Raw genomic sequence first — 22,712 nt, forward strand, 5'->3', positions numbered from 1 at the left:
CCGTTTCAAAGCCTCTTCCTGGGTCTAAAATGAGGCATCGGCTTCCTCCAATCACAGCAGTGAATCAGACACTGAATCCCCCGGGGGGGAAGCTGTGATTGGAGGATGACCTATCAATCATTTCTGACATCAGAAATGGCTTGTGAGACCGGAGCAAGCTGGAGCTGCTGTGAAGATTAAAAGGTAAGTTTTTTCTCACAACAGGAGTGAAATGTAAATTTTGATGAATTAAAGTGCCCCTGTTTTTAATCAAAGTTTTAAAAACCGGGCACTTTAGCATCAAAATTTACATTCCCTTTAAACTCCTGTCCTTTCTTGAAGGGAACATAACCATTACAGGACTACCCAAATCTGACACTTCTCTGCCAACTCCTATAGTGACGAAAGGCAAAGAATGACTGGGGGATAGGGGAAGTGGGAGGGATATCTAAGCCTTTGGCTGGGGTGTCTTTAACTCCTCCTGGTGGCCAGGTGTTGCATTTTCCCCAACAGTAAGGAATGAAGTCGTGGACTCTTCCCTGCTTTATGGAAGGAAAGCTTTCTTTAAACATAATCTAGCTTCTAATTTTCATCTGGTCATCTAAATCAGACTATTCTACAGAATTAGACATACTACATTGTTTATGAGCAACTCATCTCTGAATACTGGTTCTAACCAAGTTTTGAGTAAATTATATTTCAGTATGGTATACATTATACATTTCCTCTGGTTACCTCATCGCACTCCTGTTTACAAGACTTATCCATACTGGCTCCCATCTTGTGGAACTCTCTGCCTCGCTCCACAATACTCTCCCCTAGTTTTGAAAGCTTCAAGCGCCCTCTAAAGACTGTACTGTTCAGGGATGCATACAACCTATGCTAACCTTACTTTATACCAGTTCCTCTCCTCGATTGCTATCCCCTGAACCCCCTTAGCATGTAAGCCTAAGAGTCTAGCTGTTTATAGATCACCTTCTTAAGAGCCGACTACAACAGTGCAACTCTTGGCAGGGCCCTCTACCCATTTGATCCCTATATTTGTTTTACACCCCCTTTGTTTATATCGCTGCAGAATCTGTTGGCACTCCACAAATAACTGATAGTACATTATATATAAACATACAAAACACTGTTCTCCCCAGGACACATCACCTAGCTAACCTAAACAGCCTCTTTAGAAACTGTAGACTCCTTGTACATAGATTTCAAATCTCCACTTCCAATTACATAATATGTTACATACTGAGCATATGCCCCCAGCAGGTCTCAGCTGCACACAAATGTTGCATCACAGAATCAGAGTGGTGCATGGTGTCTCATCATTGACCAACAAAATGATTGATGGGTAGCATATAAAAATAAATTCTTCAAAAAGAAGTTTGACAAGGTAAGTGTGCATAAGGGAAAACTGTACATTACATTTCCATGTAAAAAGGATATCCACCAATTCATCAGAACATGTAATTAACTCCTTGAGTTAAAGGGACATGAAACCCAAAACTTTTTTCACAAGTCATACAAATTTAAGCAAAATTCCAATTTGCTTTGAAAACTTGGTATCTTTTGTTGAAAAGGTAGGCTCAGGAGCAGCAATGCACTACTGTGAATAATAAAAACAAAGGGTGCAACTATTATGTATTTTTTTTGTTGTATAAAAAAAAATATTTTTGTTAAACAATTTTTTTAATAAAATAAACACCTGATGAAGGGGCGGGACCCCGAAACAGTTTGCGACCTCAGTCTGGCCAGGGATGTGTTTACTGTGATTTTTAGCATCTTTAGCGTTTGATTTTACTGTATAATTTAAATTATTCACTCACCAGCTTGTGAGTTTATTTGCATTCACTCACTAATTTGAACGCACTTGTGCTATTCAAAGTATTTCTATATCACCACACACACATTGTCATGTGCTAACCAGACGTTCAGCAAAAGCTCAACACTTGTGCACCACTGCTTCCTCAAAGAATACCAAGAGAATGAAGCAAACTTAATAGAAGTTGGAAAGTTGTTCTGAACCGTGAAAGAAATTTTGGGTTTCATGCCACTTTAAACATGTAGGCACATAAACATACCATTTGGGTGCTATGCAGGTCTAAAGCAAAAATTGGTAGGGTTATGCAACTGCCGATTGGTTAAAAAAAAAGTTCATTTTACTTGCACATAACCACCTAGTAGGTGTTAAGACACTGATATCTAGGGTCAGTAATTCAAAAATGATATTTTTTAACTAAAACATTTGTTTCTTGCATTAGAATGTCCATTTAACTTTATAGGATGTATCGCTATATGGAATGGCATTCCTGCTGAAGTTAGAGATATGAAACCCAAATTATATTGTATGAGTCAGGAGTGTGAAGTTTTAAGCAACTTTCCAGTTTAATTCTAGTATCGAATTTGCTTTGTTCTTTGGCCATTTATTTAATACCACCTAGGTAGGCTCAGGAGCACTACTGGGAGCAAGCTGACGATTGCATATATGCCCCTTGTCATTGGCATACCAGCAGTGCTCATAAAAAAAAAAAAATTATATAAAAAAAAAAATGCGAATTTCAGAAAGAAATTTATGCTTACCTGATATTTTGACACGATGAGTCCACGGATCATCTTGACTAATGGGATATTCACCTCCTGGTCAGGAGGAGGCGGCAAAGAGCACCACAGCAGAGCTGTTAAATAGCTCCCCCTCCCCTCCCACTCCAGTCACTCAAAGTTAGGAAGAGAAACAAATAGCCAAGGTGCAGAGGTGTCTGAAGTTTACATAACCCACAACCTGTCTACAAGAACAGGGCGGGCCATGGACTCGTGTCAAAAAAATAAATTTATCAGGTAAGCATACATTCTCTTTTCTTTTATAAAGACACAAGTCCACGGATCTTAATTAATAATGGGATTCAATACCCAAGCTAGAGTACACAGATGATACGGGAGGGACAAGACAGGGAACTGAAAGGCACCACTGCTTGAAGAACCTTACTCCCAAAAGCTGCCTCAGCCGAGGCAATAGTATCAAATTTGTAGAACTTTGAAAAAAAGTGTGAAGCGAATACCAAGTTGCAGCCTTGCAAATCTGTTCCACAGAAGCTTCATATTTTAATGCCCATGAGGAAGCAACAGCCCTCGTAGAATGAAACGCAACTCTCAAGAGACTTTCTAGGAAGAAGAAAAAAAAACAAAAAAAAATTAAAAAAAAAAAAAACCCTGTAGCTTTGTCCCTACGTTTTGCTGAGAAAATCACAAACAAAAAAAAGACTTACGAAGTCCCTCGTCGCCGGCAACAAAAAACATTAAGGCACGAACCACGTTCAAATTATGCAGAAATCTTCCTTTGAGAGAAGATAGTTTAGGACACAGGAGGAGGAACAATCTCCTGATTAAAGTTCCAATCAGAAAACAACTTTAGGAAGAAATCCGAAAACAGTACGTAAAAACTACCTTATCTGAATGAACAAGGTGGTAAGAAAACTCAAACTGCAATGCTGAGAGCTCCGACACTCTACGAGCAGAAGCAGCAGCAACAAGAAATAAAAAAAAAAAATAAAGATAAACTTAATATCCAAGGAATGCAGAGACTCAAACTGAGCCCCTTGAAGAAATTTGAGAACCAAATTAAAACTCCATGGAGTAACCGGCTGAACACAGGCCTGATCCTAACCACGGCCTGAGAAAATGAATTATACATCTGGGACATCCGCCAGACGTTTGTGTAACAAAATAGATAAGGCAGAGATTTGATCCTTCAGGGAACTTATCGATAATGCTTTCCCCAACCCTCTTGGAGAAGACAAAAAATTCTAGGAATCCTAAATCTACTCCAAGAGTAGCTCATGGATTCACACAGAGATATCTACGTCAAATCTTATGGTAAATCTCTCTAGATACAGGCCTACGTGCCTGAATCATGGTCACTGTGACCGAGTAGAAAACCTTGGATACAAATTAAGCGTTCCATCTCCAAGCAGACCGCTTCAGAGAAACTAGATTTGGGTAAAGGAAGGGCCTCAGATTAGAGTCCTTCCTCAAGGAAGTCTCTACATTGGCAGACATGCCATCTCCACCAGATCTGCATAACAAATCCTGCAAGGCCAAGCCGGTGCAATGTGGATCACCAACGCCTTCTACTTGATTCGTGCAATAACGCGAGGAAGAATAGCAAAATGGAGGAAATAGATGTGTTAGACTGAAGGTCCAGAGTACCGCCAGAGTGTCTAACAGAACCACTCGAGTCCCTGGACCTCGACCCGTACCTAGGAAGATTGGCTTTCTGCCGAGAAGCCATGATCCAATTCCGGCTGACCCCAATTGAGAATCAGGCTGGAAAACACTTCCGGAAGGGAGTACCCACTCCCCCGGCTGAAAAGTCCACCTGTCCAAGAAGTCCGTCTCCCAGAGTCCACCCCTGGGATGTGGATTGCCGACAGACAGCAAGAATGGGTCTCTGCCCATTGAATTATTTTCGTTACCTCTCATCACAAAGGAACTCCTCGTTCCTCCCTGATAAACTGAAGATATGGAACCAACTAGAAACAGATAACTGGACCGAGATTAACTCAGGCCAGAATATCATTGAAGATCGCTCTCAGCTCCAGAATGATTATAGGAAGAACAGACTGAGTCAAAACTTCCCTGAGCCTTAAGGAGCCCTAGACTGCTCCCCATCCTATAAGGTTGGTGTCTTGACACAGACACCCAAGATTGTCTGCGAAAGCAGGTTCCCTGGAAGCGTTTATCCACAAACAATCACCCTTAAGAAAAACCCTTGTCTCCTGCTCCAGTAAAATTTGAGACAAATCCGTATAATTCGTTTCATAGCCTGAGCGTATCAAACTGTTGAAGTCCGATAAGGAACTGAACAAACGGAATGATGTCCGATGCTGCAACCATTAGCCCAAATACTTCCAAGCACTGAGCCACTAATGGCCGGAGGACTGAAGAAATAGAAAAACAAAGATTTTCGATTCTTGTCCGACTTCTGTCATAGAAAAAATAAAAAAATTCATTTATAGGGAATCTGATACGGTTCACAAGAAGGTTACCATTGTCCAAGTGACTAACTTCTTACCAAATGTACCTTCCCTCCTTGATATCACAGGAGGGATAACATATCCCAGTGGGATCTTGCTTGAAAAGATTGCGTCTGGGCTAGGCTGTCCTCCAGAAAGAGCGCCACAGCAATGCCCTGTAACCAAGCACCACCAACAACAAAACAGTCCATTAAATCCATTGTTTGAAAATATTCGTTCCGTTTGATCCGAGAGGGTCATTTTATAACCAAAAAGGACTGTACACTTAGGAATTTGAGTAGACTTAAAATAGTACTGAAGGTTCCCTCTCGATTTAAGGAACCACTACCAGAGTAGAATAAGATTCCAAACCCCGCTCCTGAATGGGAAAAGAAACTCACTCCCAGGTCGGAGAGGTGTCTTACCCAGTGCAAGGCCACCTTACCTCTTATCTGGCTCCAAACATCCATGAAAGCCAAAAACCTCTTGCCCAGAGTAAGAAGGAGGAGGATTCCCTTGAAATCTCAAAAGGAACGAAAATAAATTTAAACCATAATGTGAGCCAATATGGTAAGCCAGAAATCCTAGCTCCCCAGTACGAGTGGAGATGACCGACTTAAAGGCCTTTATCCTGGGTCCCTTTGAGGGGAGTGTGTCTGAATAGAACCATACAATGTATGAATCAGTATGCTGCCGCATAAGTGACCGTGGCAATACAAGTCATAGGTTGCCCCTATTGAACAACCTCTCTAACCTCTTATCTCTAGGATCCTCATACGAACAACAATCCTCTATGGGGATAATATGACTCCCGTTTAACGTGGAAATGGTCTCTTCCATCGACTGACGGAACTCCTTGAAAGAGTCCGTATGGATAAAAATGTCTCATTTAGCAATGATCTTGATACAACCTAGAATTGACAACCCCATGGTGTCGTTGTCCCGAGTAGCTAAAACCTTAAGTGACATACTGAGGTGTTCAAGTTTAAACCTGAAAATACAACCTCAGTATCAGCAAGAAAAATTATACTGTCAGAAACTGAGAATTTTATCCTCTGTCTGGGAGGGAGGACTCCTGAGATAGCAATACACTGTGACAGGAACCTCGCTCCATAAATATTTCTTTTTCCTCTTGCGTTCTCTGTAGCATGGGGGGGGGGGGGGGAGAATTCAACGCACTAGAGACCACCTAGTAAGAAAGGGAAGCAAAGTCTTTTAAGGTAACTCCAGAAGGAATCTTGGAGGAAACGCAGGGCACTGGTTGAGTGGACGCTAAGAATCTAATGCACTTTGTCAGAATGCTTCTGCTCAGCATCCAAGACAAGGTTGGCTCTGAAAGAGGTGATCCCCGTACTGGAAAAAGGACCTCAATATAAGAGGAACAGGAACGTTTCCACCTTAGTATAAAAACATAATATGCAACAGCCTTCACATTTAATCTACATATAACTTGTTTGCAGGCACACGCATGCAAATTCTGTCACAGCCCTGCTCAGGAATGAAACTGGGTCTCCTGAATAGCAAACTGTAGCCTTGTGAGAACGAATAATTTTAAATTATAGATAAAACAAAAAAAATTGTTACTGTGTCTTTAAATGATAAAAGTAGTGTGTAACTCTGCTTTACCACTTATTCCAAAAGAATTGTATATGTGAATAAGCACCACAAAGCCACTTGGACCATGCGTATCATGATTAACCGACAATCATATACATGAACAAATAACAGATACTGTGACTTTAAATGTGAAAAAACAAAAAGTTTTATTTTGTAGTACAAAAAAATCTGTCTAACATCTTCACACCTCAGCCAAGTCTTGCTGAGGCGCCTATCTACCACCGGATGGGAGCTAAATAGTAGGTGTTGAAAACAATAAATATAGAGTAAATCAAGTCTCTATATGAGGTGCGCAAAGTTCAGAAGGGCGTTCAAGTAGGTGGATGTTCCCAGAATCTTCTGAAGAAGCAGGCAGCACTCTTGTATAGTGAGGGTAGGTGCCTGTGAATCAAAGAGAGAGGCGCCTCATGGGACAGTATCGTAACAACCAGATAAGGCAAACAATGAGGCAGCCCGTAATAGGGTATACTCACAAGGATAGCGGCATATGAGGATGCCTAGTAGAGCGGGACGGGACTTTAGGTCGTCCGACAGACATACACAGCAGTGCGTGGAGACGTCAGGTCACGGGGTCCGTTCAGCCAATCAGCGGCCACAAAGAATCAGCATCAGACGTCAGAGCTGTTCCGGGAATAGCCAATGCTAGGTGATTTTTTTCTTTTAGGCTCAGCTACAAGTTTTTCAAGCCAGTTATCCAGTGACAGTATTTTCTACTACCACACATGTACACTAGCAATGCTAACACTACTGCTTATAAACTTCATTTTTTTCAGAGGGGTCATGCCAGGTCCCATGTGAATGCTCCATACTCCGTCCTTTACTCGGTCTCAGACTACAACATCTCACACACAAGACCAGCAAAGACCAGTTTGTTGTTTTGCTGGTCTTGTGTGTGAGATGTTGTAGTCTGAGACCGAGTAAAGGACGGAGTATGGAGCATTCACATGGGACCTGGCATGACCCCTCTGAAAAAATGAAGTTTATAAGCAGTAGTGTTAGCATTGCTAGTGTACATGTGTGGTAGTAGAAAATACTGTCACTGGATAACGGGCTTGAAAAACTTGTAGCTGAGCCTAAAAGAAAAAAAATCACCTAGCATTGGCTATTATACTGTCCCATGAGGCGCCTCTCTTTCTCTTTAAATAGTAGGTGTCCTCACCTTAGCCCAGAATGAGAAGCCTCTCTGCTGCGTGACACAACGCAGCAGAGAATACCCCTCATCGCTCTTTCACTGGAATTGTAAAAGTACAAAGGCGTGCAAACAATGGCGTCTAGGTTTAACGCCACCCATCATGGGCATATAGCATAAACCTCCCGGGCAGCAAAGATTTCTATTAAACATAAAAGCCAACAGGAGCAGAGAAATGATGCGCTACAAAGAGAAACCCCCTTATCAGCCAAATTGAAAATAAAGCAGTTGAAAATAAAGGCTTCATGTTCTTGTAGTAGCCTGTTAAACCTCCCGGTCGGCTGATGTAGAAATTAAAGCCGTTGGGAACTGTAATATGGTAGTAAACCTCCCGATCGGCTGAAACTGCAAAAATAAAGCTGTTGGGGGCTGTAACATGGCGCTAAACCTGTAATATGGTGCCAACAGTCGGCGGATACAGTAAAAATAAAGCCGTTGGAAGCTATAAGATGGCATTAAACCTCCCAGTCGGCTGACATATGAGCCACTTCTTGCCCAGCGCCTGCTGTAACTGCCTGTTAATGTATCCTCACTCTTAAGGATAATGTTATCTAGTGTCTAAGCGTATTATAAAGTGCCAATATTTCTGTGTATTTGTCCCCAGAAATTAAAACTTAGCACTTACCTTAGAATCTGCCCGGCAGTAAGGCAGCTCACCTGGCTTGCGAGGTCCTTTCCCTCACATTGGCCTGTGGAAACAAAAAGTACTGAGTATATTCTCTTCCCTCAGACTTTAACAGGGCAGCATACAACAATCTATGGGAGGCGCAGTGAAAATTATGTCCCACAAGTTCCCATTGCTCTAAAGCCACCAAAGCTCTACTGTAGAGACTGATATGGACTATGGCTACACCCTAGAACAAAGCAGCACAATCTTGCACTACTTTAAAAATAAACTCTTGAAGAATCTTTTCTAACACCTCACTTTACCTCTTCCTATCACTAATGTAGGCAAAGAGAATGACTGGGGTGGGGGGGAAGGGGGAGCTATTTAACAGCTCTGCTGTGGTGCTCTTTGCCTCCTCCTGCTGACTAGGAGGTGAATATCCCATTAGTAATTAAGATGATCCATTGACTCGTGTCTTAAAGAAAGAAATGTGTGTTTCATGTCCCTTTAACCGATTATACACTCCAAACGTTGCTTAATCATATCGGAGAACCACAGCCAAGTTTGTTTGTAATTTTTTACTTAAGCATTTTATACATTTGAAAGATAGTTCACTTAGTACAATAAACTTAAAGTTTGAGACCTAAGACAAACATCAATCTTTCCGCAAGGATGTGTAGTAAGAGAAATGCATACACTAGGGAGTTTATGGTCAGAACGCATAAAGGAATCATGACAACTGCTGTCAGACATTATGTCACTACTTGAAGCAAAAAGGGATAATTAAGTTTTGAGCAGAATTGTATTATATTTAGCTTTTGTATGTGTACCAATAGTTTAATCAGTTTCAGTTGCTAAATAAGTAACTCCTCCCATAACTTACCTGTTTTGTGAGAGTCTGTGTTAGAATAGGGACTAGATACTGCAAAGCTCCCTTGGCATAGAATTTGCTGGTGTGCTCTGGCGGCCTTCCTTGTTCAGCTGCCTGAAAAATATTTCAGAATAGTAATCCATGAGATCCGATTATAAGCAATTCTACAGATAGAAAAATGTTGCTCATATATCCTTGGAAAAGCTATGTTAGTCTTAGTTGTGTTGTGGTTTTTTTTTTCATCATTGGTTAATTCAACAATCACTACCCGGGTTTTAGACAGCCTAAAAACCGTGCTTTATAAAGGTTAAGAAAAAGCAACATTTCTAACAAAGGAATTAAAATAAGTTAACTCGAATCATCCCAGCAACACAAGCATGTTTGAGACACTCTAGGACTGGTGTTTAGATATTTCATTCAATCAACAAAAGTGGTGTTAAGACTTATCAGGGATCAGAGACAAGCCTGTGGTTTCAGGTGCCATCACTATAAATCACATTGTGAGTGCTGATAGCTATATTCTAAAGCATAGCCTTAACCCTAGCACTCAAGGACTACCACCAAGCCGGATTCTAAAGCATAAATCAATATATATTTATACTGATCATGTCTTGAGCAGGTCTCAGCTACACAAAATGATGCATCATACAATCAGAGTGGTGCATGGTGTCTCATCACTGACCAAGCAAAAGGATGTATAAAAAGAATAAAAATATGATTTTAACACATGGCCGCCTTGCTGCTAACAGAAAACATGCAATACTGACCACAAAGTGAAGGTTATTTACTTTTAACTTTAATAATGGGCAAATGAATTTGTCTAAAAAAAAAATATATAGTTCTGTTTAAAGATCTCACCTCAGATGCTTCAATTGCTAGGTCCATCTCCTCATCACAGACATTGGACCAGAATTCAATTCCCTGCAGTGAAACTTCATCTATCTCATTCTTCATTGCCTCCACAGTGATCTGCATATATATAATAAAAAAAAAAAAGCCAATCTTCTCTTTTGGTTGCCGTGTTCTAAAATGCAAATACTATTCTATATTTAATACAACTATTACCTTTCTGATTGCAGTACGGTACTATGCATACAAAATAATTAGATTATATAAAACTACCTTAAGGTTGCATATGTAAGCTGTTTTATGAAAAATATTGCCTAAGTGGCATAAAATGGTAATTTCCACTTGGTCACAACCCCTCTCTAAGCAGTACAATTTTACAGATGCAAATATACAAATCCTTCCTGGTCCCAAGCAGTATGGATAAAGTGTTTTGTACTTGGGGGTGGGGGGGGGGGGGGGAGAGGGACTCACCGCAAACAATGCAGGACCCATATAGGTTTCCATGTACTGGTAATAAAGAGACATAATTTTCACCAGGTTCTGCAGTGCAGCTACTCGTACCTATTGGAATGAGTCAACAGGAGAAAAAAAAAAAAAAAAAGTTCTATCAAGTGTTAACATAAGAGTATTTAAAGATACGGGTTGTTAAAATCTATAGGAACAAAACAAGTAGAAAACTGAATTTAACTGAATTATGTTTACTCATACTAACCCTGGTATCAGGACATTGTGTTGCTTCACAGACCACCTGCATGATATAGTGCCTTTCAGTCTGAGGGAGGGAAACAAAAGCATAGTTAAAAAAAAAGTGGCCTTTGAAGTTACTTAAAGGGACATTATACACTCATTTTTTCTTTGCATAAATGTTTTGTAGATGATTTATATAGCCTATAATTTAAAAAAAAAAAAAACACCAAATGTATAGTTTTGCTTATTTTTAAATAACATTGCTCTGATTTTCAGACTCCTAACCAAGCCCCAAAGTTTTATGTGAATACCGTCAGCTACCTTCTCCAGCTTGCTCCTGTTTGTGTAAAGGGTCTTTTCATATGCAAAAGGGGGAGGGGGGGAGTGTCTTATTTGCCCCTTGCAGTGGGCTTTCCAGCTGCCTTTTCAACAGAGCCAAACTGACAGCTTCTAAGTAAGTTTTTAAACAGTTTTATACCAGTATCTGTGCATCTTATTCTTTATATTAGTGTCTATTACCTGCAGTTATATGAAAATGAGTGTATACTGTCCCTTTAACTCATTTCATGCTACGCAAAAATGGTCTAAAAGTTAAGATTACCTTTGTGTCTTTAATTGGTAATCTAATAAGAAATGGTTAGGTGGGTTCCAATATGTGCTGGTACGCATTTCATACTGCAACATACTATAAAAGTCAGTGTATTAAAAATCATCATAACATTTCCTGTAGAGCATTTTGTTATTACAGGATTATTCCTTGGTCATTCCTGTTTAACTATGTTAACTCCTTTTTAGAGGTTGGTGTTAAAGTGCCGCTCAGGAGTCTCCATAGTACACACAGCCGATCAATGGTCACATCCTAATCAGGACTGCCAAAGCAGCATGCCTGGCACACAAAGTTAACCGTTTAACCCTTTAAGGACACAGCTTTCAGTTTGCTCAATTGTTTTATGACGGAAAAATTCCGTCATAAAACATATTGTCCTTAAGAGGTTAAATCTCACAAATAGACATTGATCTAATATAAAAATTCTATAATTATCATTTATATCAAGTTAACATTCCTTTAAAGATGTATTCTGTCAAAAAAAAAGCTGTACAGGATAAAGGTGTATGGTCATTTTTTTAAAGCCCCATTCAAACTATTGCATGAACACTAAAAATATAAAATATATAAGTACAACAGCATCTTTCGCACAGCTGTGGTTCTGTTTATGAGTTACCATTCTCTAGCCTTAATTACGCGATGCTATCGCATCAGTTTTTACTATTTATTATGGTTGATATTACAGGTTTTTCCTTAAAAGCAAGGAAGTACAAACTTCTTGTTTGTAAAGAATGCGCTGGGCACAGTGGTGACTTCAGCAGATGAGGAACAGGATAGGGGTACAGTCACATTAAATAAAGTAATTTGCCGTCCTGGGAACAATGGCTGGTTCAGGCATCTAATTGGGCACTGCCAGCTCAGCAATTCCACACATTCTGTGCCACAGGTCTCAGTTAAGTCATGCATTAATCAGTTTTTACAGTAAAGCTTAAGGGCCTTGCACTTCTAGCATCTAAACAGCATTCTGGGAACAAAGTACTTAAAATAATTTAACACACCTCTTTGTCAAAGTTTGCTCTGGTGAATTCTAGGGAGTTGAGTAGAGCATTGGTGGCAGCCAACCTGACGTTGTTGCTTGGCTCCTCCTTTCTCATGCCTTGAATAATCGCAGTCAATATTTCATTAGATTTGTGCTGGAGTTGCTCTGGATCCTGAAAGCAGACAGACCGTGAAGAGGAGGGCAAAACAGCAGACATACAGCCCTGGAAAGGGTGGGCTCAAGACAGAAGACACAGGCTGAGTAAAAGGGGTTGGTTCAAGAGACAACCTAGGAAGGTGGTGAGAGTTAGCTGCAAAAAGACAGACAACCTGGTTAAAGGGAGGACCAGTTGAAGACAGCAGAATCAAAAGGTCAGGAAAGGGTGGTGGTTCAAGACACCAAAAACTCAGACCAGGGAAGGGAGAGGGGGTTGGGGTTCAAGAAAGCAGGTGCACAGAGCAAAAAAAGGGGTTGGCAACAGGGGGGAGCCAACAACAAAAAGTAAACTGATATAAGACAGGACTAACAAAATACTCACAATGTCCTGGCAGATGTATCCTATAGCTTCTAGTGTTGACTCTTTCATGTGTTCTGTGCTGCTGGGGTTGGTTACATTGGCTACTAACTGTGGTATTAATTGCGGCCATTGATTGACTGGTATTTCTGCACAGGCAATGCCTGCCACACACTGAGAAGCTGAGCTTGGTCTATAGCTTTCTGTGCCCAGAGTCCGTAGAACCTAGGTAGACATATATATTATATATTTTTTTTTTTTTAATGGGCACATAAAGTAATCAAAATTGTTAGATATTATAGTGATTAATTCATTCAAGCTGAAACTTACAAAAGTTTTGATTTCACTGCGAGCGTTTTCATCGATAACGAGCCATCTTTGTTGATACTGTGCCTTCACATCAGGGTCTTTCGAGGTCAAGGAATTTTTTATCTGAAGGCCAGCTGCAACTCGAGCCACTTGACTATTCGCAGGGTTTCCCAGTACCTTTGAGAGCTCCACCAAGAAGGTTGGCTGGATAAGGGTTAAAAGTAAAGTTACAACATGGAAAGATGTGGGATAAATAAATCTACAAGAAACATTTAAAGTAATTTTTCATTTGTTTTTAAAAAAAATAAAAATTGTATTCTTAGGCTGGTGAAGTGTCCCTGGAACAGAGTGTGTGTGAAGAAATAAATATATACACACACACACACGCCCCACCCTGCCCCCACCTTTGCTAGATATCTAATATTTAGTAGTTTATTAGGGAACTTTTTCCATCTCGGTGGACAACCTACAATGGGCTTCTGAGTGTTGTAATTTGCTTTATGCTGTAAACTTAGAGCCTTTTGATTCTCATTTTGAATTAATACACCTTTCTGTATTTAAATCCAGGTACACCGACAGTGCTACCTTGCATTTAAATTGTGTGATTTTTTATATTTACTCATGTAGGAGGTTTTGTTTCGGTGAAGAAAAAAAGTTCTATACCTATCTTTTTGATATAGACCACCACCATTTGCCTTTTTTGGAGGAGCCAATCTTTACCCTTGAAAACTCAGCAGGGAGCATTGTGTCTTCTGAGAAGCAAATTGCTCAATTATCAGAGCTAAAGTTACATGAAAAGTAATCAAAATAAAAAATATTGCAATATTCTTTCATTATGCAAAACTAAACATTTTATTTAAAAAAAAAAAAACTCAAGTTGTTGAAAGCTCCTTTAAAGGGACAGTCTAGTCAAAATTAAACTCATGTTTCAGATAGGGCATGTAATTTTTAACTACTTTCCAATTTACTTTTATCAAACTTGGTTTGTTCCCTTGGTATTCTAAGGTTAAAGCTAGACCTAGGTAGGCTCATATTCTAATTTCTAAGCCCTTGAAGGCCGCTGCTAATCTCAGTGCATTTTGACAGTTTCACAGCTAGAGGGTGTTAGTTCATGTGTGTCATAGATATTATGCTCACGCCTGTGGGGTCAACTAGGAATCAGCACACATTGACTAACATGCAAGTCTGCCAAAAGAACTAAAATAGGGGGCAATCTGCAGAGGCTTAGACACAAGGTAAAAAGTATAGTAATATAACCATGTTGGTTACGCAAAACTGGGGAATGGGTAATAAGGGATTATCCATCTTTTTAAACAAAAATTCTGAAATTGACTGTCCCTATAAAGGGATACTCAGGTCAAATTAAATTTCCATTATTCAGATACAGCATGTAATTTTAAACAGTCCAATTTACTTCCATTAAAAAAAAAAAAAAAGTGGACAATCTTATATTTACACGTTTTGAGTCACCAGCTCCTACTGAGCATGTGCAAGAATTCACAGACTATACATAAATGCATTTGTGATTGGCTAATTGCCATCACATGGTACAGGGGGAATGGAAATACATAACTTCGAAATTTGTTTGAATTTCAAATGAGTAGTAGATTTTTTTTTCTGAGTAAATGCTATCGTATTGTCTTATCTTGCATTTGTTGATTATGCAAATCTACTGTGTTAACTGACCCTTTAACTACTGCACAAACAATCACAGTGCAGTCTGTTGCAGGGACAGTTCTGAACCACAGACGTACTCCAGCCTCTGACAAAATCCTTAATTATATTTTAAATCAGAACAGTTGGAAAAATATTGAAAGCACTTTAAATAAAATTTCAAATAATGCATAAACATTTGATGAAAAAAATTTGATCATTTTAATACCACCTCTTTAAGAAAAGCTGCAATTTAAAGGTAAAATTTAGTAGGAAAAAAATATAAGTGTGTGTCTTATTTGCTGCTTCTAAAGAACATTTTAAAATGTACTATTTAAAAATAAAATTGTTTCCAGCCTTTAAAAAAAAAAAAAAAAAAAAAAAAAAAGACAGATTTAATAAAATGTTATGAACAATGAAACTTTGCAATATATTTTTATTATTAATTGTGCACCCTTTAACCCCTTAACGACTGAGGACGTGCAGGGTACGTCCTCAGAAAAAAGGCAGTTAATGCCTGAGAACGTACCCTGCACGTCCTCAGTGTGGAAAGCAGCTGGAAGCGATCCTGCTCGCTTCCAGCTGCTTTCCGGTTATTGCAGTGATGCCTCGATATGGAGGCATCCTGCAATAACCTTTGTAAGCCATCCGGTGCAGAGAGAGCCACTCTGTGGCCCTCTCTGCACCGGAGATCGGTGGCTACCTGCGTTGGTGGGTGGGAGCCGGACCGGGAGGCGGCCATCGATGGCCATGTGGATCTGAAGGGGGGCGGGATCGTGGGCGGGGGTGGCTGGGGGCGGGCGCGAACCGCTACACTGCAGAAAATGGGGAAATAAAAAATATAATAAAAATAAAATCTAAACAATCAGCAAGGTGGTGGGGGTTTGTTTGTGGGGGGTGGGGGGTTGGGGGAAGCTACACTACAGAAAAAAACAAAAAAACCCAAAAAAAGCACTTTTTATTGTAAACTGGGTACTGGCAGACAGCTGCCAGTACCCAAGATGGCCCCCAATAAGGCAGAGGGGAGGGTTAGAGAGCGGTTTTGGGGGGGATCCTACACAGTAGCATATGTAAATATGCTAAAAAAAAATTTCATTTTTTTTAAAAACCCTTTTATTTTAGTACTGGCAGACTTTCTGCCAGTACTTAAGATGGCGGGGACAATTGTGGGGTGGGGGAGGGAAGGGAGCTGTTTGGGAGGGATCAGGGGGTGGGATGTGTCAGATGGGAGGCTGATCTCTACACTAAAGCTAAAATTAACCCTGCAAGCTCACTACAAACTCCCTAATTAACCCTTTCACTGCTAGCCATAATACACGTGTGAGGCGCAACAGGATTTAGTGGCCTTCTAATTACCAGAAAGCAACGCCAAAGTCATATATGTCTGCTATTTCTGAACAAAGGGGATCCCAGACAAGCATTTACAACCATTTGTGCCATAATTGCACAAGCTGTTTGTAAATGATTTCAGTGAGAAACCTAAAATTGTGAAAAATTTTACGTTTTTTTTAATTTGATCGCATTTGGCGGTGAAATGGTGGCATGAAATATACCAAAATGTGCCTAGATCAATACTTGGGGTTGTCTACTACACTAAAGCTAAAATTAACCCTACAAGCTCCCTAATTAACCCCTTAACTGCTGGGCATGATACACTTGTGGTGCGCAGTGGCATTTAGCGGCCTTCTAATTACCAAAAAGCAACGCCAAAGCCATATATGTGTGCTATTTCTGAACAAAGGGGATCCCAGAGAAGAATTTACAACCATTTATGCCATAATTGCACAAGCTGTTTGTAAATGATTTCAGTGAGAATCCTAAAGTTTGTGAAAAAATTTGTGAAAAAGTGAACAATTTTTTGTATTTGATCGCATTTGGCGGTGAAATGGTGGTATGAAATATACCAAAATTGGCCTAGATCAATACTTTGGGATGTCTACTAAAAAAAAATATATACATGTCAAGGGATATTCAGGGATTCCTGAAAGATATCAGTGTTCTAATGTAACTAGCGCTAATTTTGGAAAAAAATGGTTTGGAAATAGCAAAGTGCTACTTGTATTTATGGCCCTATAACTTGCAAAAAAAGCAAAGAACATGTCAACATTGGGTATTTCTAAACTCAGGACAAAATTTAGAAACTATTTAGCATGGGTGTTTTTTGGTGGTTTTAGATATGTAACAGATTTTGGGGGTCAAAGTTAGAAAAAGTGTGTTTTTTTCCATTTTTTCCTCATATTTTATAATTTTTTTTTATAGTAAATTATAAGATATGATGAAAATAATGGTATCTTTAGAAAGTCCATTTAATGGCGAGAAAAACGGTATATAATATGTGTGGGTACAGTAAATGAGTAAGAAGAAAATTACAGCTAAACACAAACACCGCAAAAATGTAAAAATAGCCTTGGTCCCAAACGGACAGAAAATGGAAAAGTGCTCTGGTCACTAAGGGGTTAATGAAACTTAGCAGCGAAAGTTGAGCAGTTTCTAATTCTCAGAAATTAGAATGCTCCCTCCTGACTTCAATCCGAAGCCTGCTAAATATATGCAACTAATTGGCTTTAGCTGTTAGCTACAAAACCATTCACTGTATACTAAACTTGATGGCAGTGGCTAGCCCAGTGAGTACCAAAGTCCAGATTAGCACCTCCAAATATGGCAAATTGGGGCGGAGTTGGGCTATTTGAAAATAACTGCAGAAAAAAAAAAAAAAGGGGATGCTGGTTTTTAAAACATTCAGACTTTGTTGATGTGTTATTCTATAAGACAACCCTTTTTAAAGGGACATTATGGGCTAGATTTATCAAGCCCCAACGGCAGCAAGTTCTCACAAGAACTTGCTCGCCGTGATTTATCAAGCAGCGGTCACCAGACCGGTGCTTCCCTAAGCTTTCCGCCACCTCTAAGGGTGCGAAATTCAATCTCCTCGGTCGAGCCCGACCGAGGAGATTGACAGCTCCTGCCCGCGTGTGATTGGCTGTGCGCGGGCAGGGGTCGGGATTGCACGGGAGCGCAAAATTGCGCTCGTGTGCAATGTTAATTACCTACGGGTAATTTCGCCCCGCCACAGGCGAGCTGAGGCATACAGGGGCGCGTATACGTGCCCCTGTACGCCTCAACTATGATAAATCTAGCCCTAAGTTCTTTCATTATTCAGCCTAAGCTTCATGGGTAATGTAGTTCTGAAACATCAGGAGTGGCAAGGTTCCCCATAGCTGAGATAGAGTATACATTTGTAAACTTTCTAATGTACTTTAAATTGCTTTGCTCTTTTTGTATCCTTAATTGAAAAGCATACCTAGGTTGGCTCTGGAGAATCAATATATCTGATGTGACTGAGAAATACTAATACACAGTTGGGGTTGCCTTTCTATTGGAATGTCCAACTTGAGTTTACCAGATTCTAGGATAGACTAACCTACTTTAATAGCATCGCTAAATTTAATGGTAAAAAATATAAAAAAAAAAAACCAGATGACAAACCAAATAATTGCGTCAACTACTACGTCAGAGTGCTTGACAGATCAAGTCAGATTAAAAGCAAACATTTGTCATGACATGGTTCAAAAAAATGCAACAGATCATTTAACACAACTGCATAATTACTGCCACAGACTCCCAAAACCTAGATACCCCAGGAACAGATAGCTTTAGCCCGAGCGACAAATCTTGCACTGCAATTATTCTGTACTGAGAGAGACCAACAGCCAGAACTTGTGTGTAAATATATATTTTTGGCTTACTCAATAACGGCAGACATTTTACTTTCTAGATCAGGTTCAATATTATAGCCCCTCAGGGAAAACAGGCCAAATTTAAACAACCCCTACTTGAGTTCAATCTACTGAATGACCCAAGAAGAGAAGTACTCAAATCTGGCTTGTTAGTGTTCCTTGTAGACTGAAGTGGAGAAACCCATATCTAAATGCTAATCCACACCAAACTAATTGAAAATCCTAATTTATCCCTTACTTCTGTCATAACAGACAAACTGTCCTAAAACTGTTATAAATCACCACATCGTTACTTATGACACAAAATGCTTCAGTCAACTCATGAGAAGGATTCATAAGAATATAAGTGTTTTATTCAGACACACTGGAATCTTCTAGTGACCCCATATTCTATTTGATGTTGCTGGCAGACAGTAAAACGTCATTACATACTAAAAGAAAAACGTGGTAGCACTAGAGACATGTAATAAGGTAAACCGTGAGCCGTTGTATTCATTATAGACTAGCTTACATGTTTTACAAAATAAATATAAACATTTCTAGACTTTAGATAATATGAAGGTTTAAATCATGGCGGCACGAGGGCAAGAAGCTCATTGGTTTATGGTGCTTCTGTATCAGGCAACAAGACCTGCAACTTTTTAAAGCCTAAAATAATGAGATTTTAAAGTGTCCTAGTGTTACTTGTTTATCAACAATTGATCTGACATAATCGCAACCTTTTATTTTCTCCTCCACAATACAAACACCCAACGTCTATGGTTCCCCTATGAGAAGACTCCGTACGATCATACATTTACCAGAGTATAATACTACAAATAAGCCCATATCTCCCTGAGGCCCGTTCTTCCAATACCCTCTTGCTTAAAGTCCCGCTCTCTGACGCACCCCCTCATGCATGCAATGCAACCTAACGTGCACTTATCAAGCGCCGCTCCCTCGTCTTAAACATCCATTGGTTGTCCGACAACCGGCTTGTTGTAATTTAGGTTTTCTATTGGCTATCGCACTATGGCGGGTCGTTAGGCTGCGCCAGTCTTGGCGGTTATTGCAAGGCCTCACAGACACCGGCCTTTCATAGCACTCTGATGGCGTCTACTACAGCTACATGGATTACCCTTCTAACAGCCCATCGCCCCAGGCACGCGCAATTAATCTTTATCTCACCAGGTTTTCGATTGCCGCCTGCTCCAGAAACTTCTGCGCCGCTTCCAACTCATTGCGGTCTGAGGAAGAGAAAAAGAATGTCAGCACAGTATACACTGCAATAGCATGGATAACCTACCCGCTCCAACCCCCAGCGCAGATTTAATTTCCCTCACCATACCTGGAGACACAGTCTTCTCTAAGATAGTAATGAGCTCCATGCCGGGTCACAGCTCGGGCGGTGCCGGGCAGGCTGTTGGAAGGAGGGAAGGAAAGGAGCGTGGCGCGGAAGGATTCAGGCGCGCAGTGCAGAGAAGAGGTGGAGCTTCTCAGCGCACGGATATCTGTCAGAAGGCAATACCAACCGAGCGTTCTGATTGGCTGAGGTTACACAGGGGCGCCATACGGTGCCGAAATGGCTTGTGGGAAGAAAAGGCTGTGACTAGTTGATGGGTGGGTCTGTGCGGAAGGCAATCGGCTTGTCAAAAACGTGGGATTGTATAAGCGAACGTTAGATGATGAATTGTTACAATTGGAAAGCATATACGTTACTATTATGTAACATGTATTTGTTTAAATTAGTATCATGTTTATGTGCACGTTTCTAACTATTTAACTAAACGAAGCGAGAGGTGAATAAAATGAATATATTTTATTAAATGAAAATATAATTTTACATACTAAATGTAATTTTAACGAAAATGGGCTGCATTTTCAAACCGGACTTCATACACATTTCCAGACCCTGCAAAACTCACAGCCCTGGGTGCTCACTGGCACTCACAGGGCCTGGTATTCAAAAGCTCGCAGGCATGGAGTGAAATCATGGAAAATCTCTGGGATTTTTTTTTATACCTTATATTGTAATGTAGGATTCACATCAAGAACCCTACATAGGAGATTACTGTAAATAACCAATTTCCACAGCACCAATGAATCAGGAAAAAAGTTTAACAAACTTGTCTTTTATTAATTTATTTCAGCTTATACAAAGCACTGAGTGCCAGTGCTTTGTATAAACTGAAATGGATTAATAAAAGACAAGTTTGTTCAACTTTTTTCCTGATTCATTGGTGCTGTGGAAATTGGTTGTTTACAGTCTACAGAGAGGTGTTTGCAGTGGCCCTCTACCACGAGCATCAGGTGTGTGCTGTCTATCATTTGGGAACTAACTACATAGGAGATTACGAGTAGTGCGCTAACTATTGCATGCAAACGAAAGGGGTATAATCATGTCTTGTTGTGCATGTTGGAATAAACTTCCTCAAGAGGTAGTAGCAACAAACACTGTGGGGGACTTTAAAAATGCATGGGACAAGCATAGGGCTATCCTACGAACTAGATAAGTTTATACTGTTAGGTAAGGTGGGGCAGACTTGCTGGGCCTATGGCTCTTATCTGCCGTCAATATCTATGTTGGAAGTAGCGTGCGTTTTACAAGTGTAAAAGTAAAGCGTTCGCTTGAGTGCAATCAAATTTAATGCACGTAGAGTTAGAATGACTTCAGAGCTCTGGTTAACTGTTACGCAAGTCAAAAAAGTTGCACAAAACACATAAATAATACATTTAAAAGTACAGTTACACTAATAATAACACCGCCTGATTATATATATATATATATATATATATATACAAACAGTACCAAAGAAACATGCTTTTTTATTAAATGATATTAAAAGTTATATTTTAACTTGGTTAACCAGTGAGTGCCTTCGTTTCTTTGGTACTGTTTGTGGATATTATTTGGAGTCTGCACCCTGGGAGCTGGCCAGATTTGGATTATGTAGTGCCTAACCTATTGACTTTTTTTGTGTGTATATATATATGTATATATATATATATATATATATATATATATATATATATATATATATACTTTAGTGCTGTGCATTATGGGGAAAAAAATATCACAATTTTTTTAATGACATATTGCGATTTTATTAAAATATTTTTAAACATACATTTTCCATTAAAAATTGCATTTAACTGTTCAAACGGTGGCTTGTTCCCTTTGCCACCTGTTATGTCTGTGCACACCTTAGGACTGTGTTAAAAGCTGTGACACAGATGTGTCGCTTCTTGGTCCAACCCCCTGGAGAAGTGATCGGTGATGTTGCTGGACTGAAGCATTTGTGAGACTGACATGATATGTTAACCCCTTCTCGCCGTTAGGACGTTCCATGCCGTCTGCTCTGGGCTTTAGCACCATTAGGATGGCATGGAACGTCCTAGCCGTTTTGCTGTCCTGAAGCCTCTGAAGCTTCCTAACTGGGATCACGGGCTGGAGGGCCTGCCTAGCTTCATAGGTACTCATCCCAGACCTGACCCCATCATTGAAATCACGTGACCGCATGTACGATTGCGTGATTTACATTTTATATAATTTGTTTACGTCGTAACTTTGTTTTCTGATGTAACAAATAAGTACAGGCAGCAGGAAGGGGTTAAGGAAGCCATTTCAGACTTTTTGCTGTTGTTTGTTTTGATTTAAAAAATGCAGCATTTTTATACAGGTGGCCCTCGGTTTACGCCGGTTCAATTTTAATAACAACCTTTTTTTCCAGTCATGGGACTGCTATTGAATAGCAGTGCACTAATTAAAATAGCCAGTAGGTGGAGCTGTCCGCTTGTGTTTCAGCAAAGTTAAGCAAGTTTAACAGCCTGAAATTGATCTGTGTACACAGATCAGACCAGATCTGTCGAGCAAGATTTAGCAGCCACTTCCCTATTATCTTCCTGTCCAGCTGCTTGAGGTGAGAGCGCCTAACTGTCTATTAATCACTTCAGATTGAAATGCATAGAATAGGCGCAGACCCAATATTACCTAACATGCTAACAATGCAGAGAACTGTTTGCAGAAAAATGCAAGTAAAAAAACGTTTTTGTTCATTAAACTTAGTTTGATGATGATGCAATCTGTTGTGTAATTATTTTATTAGGTGATGTTTAGCAAATGTTTTTG

At 39.9% G+C, this 22,712-nt stretch overlaps 1 protein-coding gene across 1 annotated transcript in view; it reads right to left on the bottom strand.

Moving 5' to 3' along the window:
• KPNB1 (karyopherin subunit beta 1) overlaps positions 1-20,083 on the bottom strand; it is a 102,803-nt gene extending 82,720 nt beyond the window's left edge. Inside the window, exons 1-9 of the mRNA XM_053697667.1 lie at positions 19,932-20,083; positions 19,772-19,830; positions 13,236-13,418; positions 12,930-13,130; positions 12,411-12,563; positions 10,831-10,890; positions 10,590-10,679; positions 10,128-10,238; positions 9,282-9,383 (exon numbers count right to left, since the gene is read on the bottom strand). Coding sequence (XP_053553642.1) covers positions 9,282-9,383; positions 10,128-10,238; positions 10,590-10,679; positions 10,831-10,890; positions 12,411-12,563; positions 12,930-13,130; positions 13,236-13,418; positions 19,772-19,830; positions 19,932-19,971 — 999 coding nt within the window. The 5' untranslated portion in view covers positions 19,972-20,083. The remainder of the gene's footprint in view (positions 1-9,281; positions 9,384-10,127; positions 10,239-10,589; positions 10,680-10,830; positions 10,891-12,410; positions 12,564-12,929; positions 13,131-13,235; positions 13,419-19,771; positions 19,831-19,931) is intronic.
• Between the last annotated feature and the right edge of the window lie 2,629 nt (positions 20,084-22,712).

Source organism: Bombina bombina, chromosome 1 (assembly GCF_027579735.1).
Source record: "Bombina bombina isolate aBomBom1 chromosome 1, aBomBom1.pri, whole genome shotgun sequence".
Taxonomy (NCBI): Eukaryota; Metazoa; Chordata; class Amphibia; order Anura; family Bombinatoridae; genus Bombina; species Bombina bombina.